Here is a 9,180-nt window from a genome sequence, read left to right on the forward strand (position 1 = left end):
AGATTAAGTAAGTGATGGTGAAAGTACAGTCTGTTCACGCAAAGAAATAGTGAGTATGATGGATTAGCTGTGGAACTTGTCATGTGCACGATGCCAAATATGCACATGCAGTACTCCTCCTTAGTTTTGATTGGTTCATGATTCAGTCATCGAGAACAATAAAAGGCGGCTGCACCTAAACTCCAACCGACTGCAAGAAAAGAGCACGTCCGGTATGTACCATTTACTTCAATTAAACATATTGGTATTTTTTTCATCATTGACAATTATTTATTAGTGTTGTCCAAAAAAGTTAGTTTGTTTTTAACATCTGTGGTATTTTTTTTTAGCACCAAACCCAGGAAGCCCTTTGTCACAGGCTTAAAGATGAAAGCAGCTCTTTGCACCATCGCTTTTCTGCTTGTCTTTGGTAAGTCCTGATGAAAAAAAAAAACGATTTAATGTTGTTGAATAAATAAAATTCTCCTTAAAATCCACAGTTAGAAATCCAATTTGGAGGTCAGCCTCCAAAGCCAAGCATTTCTAATTATATAGGTGTTTATGTTTTAGTATGTAATTTAAACTATATCGAAAAGAAAATATAACATGAATTTTGGTTTTCTAGAATTTTGTGGCAGCAGCAGTGTCTCGTGTCAGGGAGAAGAATGTCAATTGACGGATATAAAATTAGATGCCCAAAATGCACCTCCCGCTCCACTGGGTACCTGTTTGGTTATGGGTGACCCACATTACAGCACATTTGATGGAAGTTACTACAACTTCATGGGAAACTGCACCTACATCGTTGCCAAAAACTGCCTTGCAGATGCTGAATATCCAGCATTTCAGATTAACACCAAGAATGAACGCAATGGCAACACACAAAATACACTGATTTCTGTGGTCACTGTTTTAGTGTATGGCAACACAATCACCTTCAACCGGCTTGAGAATGGGCTTGTAAAGGTATGAGACTGTCATTAATTAAAAAAAAAATACAAGCAATATTTTATAATGAAATTGTAATATTGTATTCAAGCTAAAATTACATTTCATATCTTTTCATTTCAGATTAATGATTCATTTTGGAACTTTCCAATCTCTTTGGACAATGGTCGTGTGAAACTCAAGGCAAGCAGCCTCTCAGTAACCATGAAGACAGATTTTGGCCTGACAGTTCAGTACGACTGGGATCAGTATCTGGTAGTGAGTGTCCCAGAGAGCTTTAAGGGAAAGATGTGCGGTATGTGTGGGAACTTCAACGGGAAGAAAGAGGATGACCTCACTACTCCCAGTGGCAGTGTAGTAAGCAGTGTTCCAGAACTGGGAAAGAGCTGGAGAGTATCAGGCTCCCCAGGAGAAAATTTCTGTCATGATGAGTGTCCAGGGCAGTGTCAGAGTTGTGAGAGTGCTTCATGGTTCACCCGCATGAATGCAAAGCTTAGCTGTAGCATTGTCACACTTCTCACAAAAGGACCTTTGAAAAACTGCAAGAGTGTCATTGAACCCAATGTCTTCTATGAGAATTGTCTCTACGACTACTGCACTGGCAAAGATGTCAGCAATTTCTTATGTCAAACTGCTGAGATATACACAGATGCCTGTAGGCAAGCTGGTATACATGTTCATAACTGGAGAGGCCTCCTTGGGTGCCGTGAGTATCATATTAAAAAATAACATTATAAAGAATTGCATTGTAAGGCCTGGAAGCCCTGAAATGTGAAAAAAAAATGAGATGCTATGAAATTGTCTTCAATCTAATGTCATTATTGTGAGTAAATTCAAACAGTAAAAACTGACTATTACGGATTTCCCTCAATTTAAATTTTAAGAGTCAAAACATTGACCATACATAAACACATTCAAATGAATTACCAATCATGTGTCAAGGGAATTCGTCTAAAGCAACATCTGGCTATTTACTATCTGAGCAACAGCAAAAGGATTAAGAGTTATAAGCTAATATTCACTATGATAGACTGGTGTGTATTCCTGCCTCATGCCCAATGTTCCTGGAATAGACTCCAGATCGACCCCCACCCTGACCAGAAAAAAGTGGTTACCGATAAAGCGGTTATTCAGAGATCGTGGTGTGTCAAAATTACAAGATAATAGCTCAAAATAATGAGATATTAGGTCAAAATAACAACATTGCACTATTTTTTTTCACAACTTTTTTCACAACAGTTCAGGGCTTCCATAGTATTGTTTTCATGTACCAATGCATATTCTTTTCATACTCATGTATATAAGCAATAGATAAAATATTGAGATGTTGCTCAGAATATTTAAATATTTACTGACTATGTAAAATACATCATGTAAAATATGTATTCTCTTCCTTTACTCCTTCTATAAAGCTAACCCTAATTGCCCAGCAAACAGTCACTTTGAGTCCTGTGCCTGTCCTGCTACCTGTGAGAATCCCACTCCTTCTGCTGAATGTAAAGCAAACTGTGTAGAGGCTTGCACTTGTGATGATGGATACTTCTGGAGTGGAAACAAGTGTGTCCCTAAGAATCAGTGTGGCTGCATGTACAAAAGTGGAAGTGAGGAACGTTACCTACAAGCTGGAGAATCCATCTGGGCTGATAACATCTGCAGCAAAAAATGCACCTGCGATTCAAGTAATGGTCAGGTCGTATGTGAAAACACAAGCTGTCCACTTGGAACTGCATGCTCTGTTGTTAATGGAACCAGAGGCTGCCAGAAAGTACCATACGCCTCTTGTAATATCTATGGAGATCCTCACTACAACACGTTTGACAACAGCACCTACGACTTCCAGGGCACTTGTACGTACACTGCCGCTCAGGGCTGCCACCTGGAGGGAACACAACTCACTCCATTTGAAGTTGTAGTAGAGAATGAGAAATGGAATGAGATCCAAGCCAGTCCAAATGTCTCTATGGCCAAGGTGGTCGCTGTGGAGGTGTATGGCATGACTATAATTCTTCGAAGAAATCAGCTACATCAGGTCATGGTAAGTACAATCTTATTTACAATTTTGTCGAATATAAAGGCGATGCTCAGATGGTATCAATTGCCAGCTAGTTTAGTAAGAAACAAAACATGACAGGTTATGCTGCTATTCAGAAAATAATCAACAAGGGTGGTGTCATGCAGCCTGATACAAAGTCTCGGGCTGCTACCATCCTGAAGTTGATTATTTTCAATAACAGCATGTCCTGCAGTGTTTTATTCTTCTTATACCATGGCAGTGGGCCAAATATGTGCCAAAGTCATTTATTTAATGGTTTATAGTTAAATTTTAATGTGTGGAATGTCCACAAGACTTATTACTTCCTGTTATCACTTATATTACAGCATCTATAAACAGTTGTTCTCTCATCAAAGCCTTTTTTACTTTTTCTTGAAGTTAATAAGTCCAAAAAATGTAGCTTTCAGGAAACCGTGAAAGCGTGAAGTATTCTATCCTGAAGACTTTCCTGTGTCAGAAAACTTACTTACAAAGCTCTGATACCCATGACTCCTTCCATAAATGTTAAATAAACATGTCTTTACAGAAAACTTCACTATAGCAATGATTATACATCTTTATACATCTTAAATAACAACAGATCTTTAAATGTCATTATTAGTAGTCTTATAGAAAATTATTTTATAGAAAATTAATCAACACCATCTGACCAATCAGATACAGCACCTGGCCATCACACCCATATGTGCTTGTTGAACATCCTATTCCCCCTTTGCTGTTATTATAGCCTCCACTCTTCTGGGAAGGCTTTCCACTAGATTTTGGAGCGTGGCTGTGGGGATTTGTGTTCATTCAGCTACAAGAGCATTAGTGAGATTAGGTGCTGATGTTGGTGAGGAGGTCTGGGGTTCAGTTGGTGTTGCAGTTCATCCCAAAGGTGTTCAGTGGGGTTAAGGTCAGGGCTCTGTGCAGGACACTCGAGTTCTTCCACTCCAACCTTCACACACCATGTCTTCATGGAGCTCGCTTTGTGCACAGGGGCATCGTCATGCTGGAACAGGTTTGGGCCTCTTAGTTCCACTGAAGGGAAACTGTAATTTTACAGCATACAGAGACATTCTATACAACTGGGTGCTTCCAATTTTGTGGCAACAGTTTGGGGAAGAACAACATATAGGTGTAATGGTCAGGTGTCCACATAATATACATTTAACCATATAGTATATTTATTCATTTATTATTTACTCGAGCTTGTGGCTCTAGAAAGTAATAAACATATCTTGAAATAACTACATTATTGTTAAATTATTTAAAAAAATTATTTTAAAAAACTGTGAATCTTCGATCTTCAATTCTTCAGAATCTTCAATTCTTGAATCCTTACAGAATCTTCGATGAACAATTTTTAATGTTTTCAATGTTTAAGAAAGCATATGAGTAGATCTTGATATATTTCTACCCACTTTTTCAGATTAATGGTGTCTTAACCAACATCCCTGTAAGTCTCAATGATGGTGAAGTGATAGTCCAGCAGGAGGGTTATCATAATGTAATCATTACAAACTTTGGTCTAAGAGTGGCCTATGATATGGTTTATCAAGTTATCATCACACTCCCTGGCACGTATGCAGGAAAAACCTGTGGCATGTGTGGAAACTTTAATGGTAATAAGAACGATGAGTTCCTGCTGCCAGATGGGAAAGAAACCAAAGACCTGAAAACATTTGGAGCGGCTTGGAATGTAGCTGTTCCTGGTGTTGTGTGTGATGATGGCTGCAGTGGTGACTTCTGTCCAAAGTGTCCTCAAAATGAGAAACTTGCATTTGAAAAGGACTGTAGTATTATTACCAACCCTGAAGGTCCATTTGCTGCCTGTCACAGTGTAATTAACCCTGAATCCTACTTCAGAGATTGTGTTTATGACGTCTGCATGAGCGAGGGAGATCAACATATGCTGTGCCACAGTGTCGCAGCGTACATGACTGACTGTCAGACCTTTGGAGTCAAGGTTAAAAACTGGAGAACGCCAACATTCTGTCGTAAGAACAACACTCGTTTTATATTATTTACAATTGTAATAGTATTCTTGATTCCATTGATTTTAAGCTTATATCCATTTTTTTTTTGCAGCTTTAACATGTCCTGCAAACAGTGTCTATGAAATCTGTGCAAAAGCATGTGACACACCTTGTCCTGGCCTTTCTGGTGTAATGAAGTGTAATATTCAGACCTGTGCTGAAGGCTGCATGTGTGAACCTGGATTCTTTAACAATGGGACTGGCTGCATTACAGCAGATCAGTGTGGCTGCTATGAGAATGGACGCACCTATAAGGTAGGATGCAGAAAAAATAAAAACGCAGTTGAAGTATATAATTAACTTTTAAGCTAATCTTATAACATTTTAATATAAGAAAATTTGTGACATTAACAAAGGCACATAAGTACAATGCAAAGCAATTTTAGTTACTAACATTTTTACATTTGTAGATTAATGAGACCATCATCACAGATAACTGTCTAGAACGTTTGACCTGTCTTCCATCTGGCAAATTAAAACACGAAAGCATCAGTTGTGGCAGTAGTGAGGTCTGCAAAGTTAAGAATGGCGTTCGTGGATGCTACCCAAGGCAGTGCCTGTTGGAGTCTGGCGGCTCCTTTAGCCTTTTCAGTGGAGAAACCTGGACCATCGCGTCTGTAGGAGCCTACGAGTTAGTGAAAGTGTGTAATGGTACACTTGAAGCAGAATGGTTCCGGGTGGTGGTTGAGTTGGGACCTTTCGGAAGTGTTGTGGCCGTGTACGTCTACTTTGAAGAGGTCTTCATTACTCTCACCAGCAAGCAGGCCACTTGGGTACGTATCCTAGAGAAAATTCTACTCTTTACTTGTGTAGTCTTCTGTTTAAAGCATATTATATATTAATATAAATATATAAATCAATTTTAGTCAAAAAAAAAAAAAAAAAGATTATAACAAGTTAAGGCAATTTTACAAGACTGAAATAAGGCATAATGCAAGTTCTAAATCCAGGCTGGAACTTAACCTTAAATTTCTCTCCCTTTTTTGTACAGGCTGTAAAAAATTATACAAAACTGCAAAAATATGATCCTGCAAAAAAAAAAAAAAACATGCTAAAAAAATCTTGTGAAAACATGACATTTTTGTGTGTGTGCAAGATAAGTTTTAATTTAGTATGTACTGTATGGGTTGTTTTTCCTTAAAAAAATGAGAAAGTAAAGTGATACACAATAGTAAGTGATACGCACAAGAAAGTAAGTGATAATTACCTAGAAAAACATTACGTCAAACAAAAGAATCTGGTAAAGACGGACACGTGTACGTGTGCTTTCTCAAGATTTTTTTGTTTAAAGAAAATGAGAAAATAAGTCGTGCACACAAGAAAGTAAATGGTGCAAATGCAATAATCACCTAAAAAAAATACCATGTCCTTTTCTTTCAGAAAAAAAGAATGCATGTTTAGTATGCATGTTTTGTTTAGTTTTGTTTTGCAAAGGTTCCTTCAGGGGCTCCATAATTTACTATTAATAATTCTGACAAATGTATATTTTTCTTTTTTTCAGATCAATGGAAAACCTGTCACTCTGCCACAGCAGCTGAACAATGAAGTGATAGTTCAGTTGACTGAAGATATACTCACTATTGAAAAGAAGGCTAGCTTGAGAGTGTCTTTCAGTCTTTCACTTGGGCTTGTAGTGAGTGTGAGTGATGAAATGGCGCAAAAGGTGTGTGGCGCCTGTGGAAGTGACACCAAAGTATTCAATGTCCAGCGTCAAGGCGTTCAGGAATACTTCGCTTTATGGAGAGCACTTGACTTTCCAAGTGCCCTTTGTTAAATACACTGTTTGATATGATGACAAGGGCATATCTGCCAGTTGACTTTGCTTTGATTTAACATTTAAGGAATTAAGGGAGAATAATGCAATCATTAAATATTTAGAGAATTGAAACAAACAGTAATCTTTTTGCTTCAGTTAAGATCTAAATCCATAAGATTTTGCAGTGTAATGCTGAAACACAACTTCACTCACAGGTTACTTGATTTACTCATTTTACCAAAACCATATTTTCATGGCATTTCCAAATAAAGATTTTTATCATCACCTTCACGACTTGCTTTTCTCATTATTATTGTAGTGACATCACAAATAAAGAATGTGTGTGTTCATGTTAAAAATTCATCAACAAATATTATACGATTTTGTTCAATGGACTGGGATAAAATTTTGAATTAGCTTGCAAACCGTTTTATGTACAGTGTAAGCTATGCTCAGGTTTTATTTCATGAAAAGATAGGAAAGAAAGACATATTAAATGATATAAAGGAACATTATTGTCCACATAAGTTGATATGATGCCTCCAGGATGGCATATTCTGCATTGTCTACTACTGTATGTGTATTTAAGTAATATAAATGTAATAATTATTGTTAGCAAGAGCAGAAAGCAGTTGCTTTGACTACAAAATCGTTTCACTGTTTGGAATATGTATGCAATAATAATAATAATAATAATAATAATAATAATAATAATAATAATAACACAAGATGTGTGCAAAACAACAAAATAAAATACAAATGTGAAAATGCTACACATGCTACACATGCTACTTCTGAGATGCCAGTGATCCTGACCCCTTCTGCTCCTCCTCGCTGCCTGACCCATCCTGATGCCCTTCTTCTGGTTGGAGTTCTCATCGGTTGAGTTCGCTCGCTGCTGCTGGGGCCTCATATGGATGGTCTGAAGAACTGTTTGGATTGCTGGGGATGGTGCCACCTGGGGGCTGTGGAGATGGCTTGGGGATCACATATGGGGAGCTGTACTGTACTGTAATGGCCTGGAACTGCGATTGCTGTAGTGGCTTTGGGGCTGCAGTTGCCACGAGCAGCTTCGTACTCAGGACTCCATCAGTGGACAGTGGATAGATTTTAACCAATCGGACTTCTTGCAAAAACTGTGATGAATTTATTGGTTGCTCAGTTGCACTATTTGCCCATATAGTACACAATAATAGAAGGGATTTATTTATAATCGCACTATCCGTTGCACCCAGATGAGGATGGGTTCCCTTTGAGCCTGGTTCCTCTCAAGGTTTCTTCCTCATATCATCTCAGGGAGTTTTTCCTTGCCACCATCGCCTCTGGCTTGCTCATTAGGGATAAATTCACAGGGATAAATTCACATATTTACAATATATCTTTTTTTTTTGTGAATCCATTTATTTCTGTAAAGCTGCTTTGTGACAATGTCCATTGTTAAAAGCGCTATACAAATAAAATTGAACTGAATTGAAATGCAATTAAATAAATACATAAGAAAATATTTTAATAGTAATACAAATAAGTAATAAGATCAATAATTAATGAGATAAACATAAAAAATGATAACATAAGTACTTGTAAATATTCATTCAAATAACAACATTGGTTTGAATATGAATGTTAAAAGATTGGCTGAGATGTTTTAAGGACCAGAGTATAAAAACTTTGAGTATTAAAGCAATGTTCCATCAAACTAAGAACTGGGCCCTATTTTCTTCATTATCATTATTTTGACATATATGAAAGATTCCACATAACAATAATAATAATAATAATAATAATAATAATAATACACACAGGTGGCTCTAAATCCAAGAGAGTAAAAATAGGTCTTATGACATTTCTTCTTAAAAATCTTAAATTTCTTCCCTTTCAGTATCAGACGTCATTAACAATTCCTCTTCAAATAAACTCCTGTGTATCTGATCCTACAATCTCCGTACTATATCAAAAGGGAAAGAAATAAAAATAGAAACCTCTCCAAAGCCAGTCTGCATCAAAATATCATTAAAATCTATCAGTCAGATATTACCAAACTAACTGATGTAGCATTCAACCAGTGGATTTGTGTTTGTGGACGCATCTTTTGGTGTTCAGCACCCTGTCCAGGGTGTCCCCCGCCTTGTGCCCCGAGGTCCCCGGGATAGGCTCTCCCTCGACCCTGTGTAGGATACGCGGTAAGGAAAATGGATGGATGGATAGATTTTCTATCAAAAATATATGTACCAAAATCATCATCAGGTATATTTTTAAATAAAGGCAAACTTGACATTCCTGAAACCATGTCATGTTTCTGCAGAAATAAAATGTTGCACACATGTACGTTTCCTTTACCATTACCATTACCATGGGAAAGAATCAATAAACATTCAACACAGAATAGACTTATAGTTTTGATCTATAGGCCACTATTCAGAGTTCAA

At 37.3% G+C, this 9,180-nt stretch overlaps 1 protein-coding gene across 1 annotated transcript; it reads left to right on the forward strand.

Moving 5' to 3' along the window:
- The first annotated feature begins 202 nt into the window (after positions 1 to 202).
- Positions 203 to 7,045, forward strand: LOC128317687 (IgGFc-binding protein-like). The gene is made up of 9 exons (XM_053231254.1): positions 203 to 212; positions 330 to 409; positions 605 to 945; positions 1,051 to 1,633; positions 2,340 to 2,962; positions 4,392 to 4,959; positions 5,051 to 5,253; positions 5,409 to 5,771; positions 6,500 to 7,045. The coding sequence occupies exons 2-9, from the start codon at positions 367 to 369 to the stop codon at positions 6,770 to 6,772; spliced, it is 2,997 nt and encodes a 998-aa protein (XP_053087229.1). The 5' UTR covers positions 203 to 212; positions 330 to 366; the 3' UTR covers positions 6,773 to 7,045.
- Positions 7,046 to 9,180: the final 2,135 nt, after the last annotated feature.

The sequence above is a fragment of the Pangasianodon hypophthalmus genome, chromosome 29 (assembly GCF_027358585.1).
Source record: "Pangasianodon hypophthalmus isolate fPanHyp1 chromosome 29, fPanHyp1.pri, whole genome shotgun sequence".
Taxonomy (NCBI): domain Eukaryota; kingdom Metazoa; phylum Chordata; class Actinopteri; order Siluriformes; family Pangasiidae; genus Pangasianodon; species Pangasianodon hypophthalmus.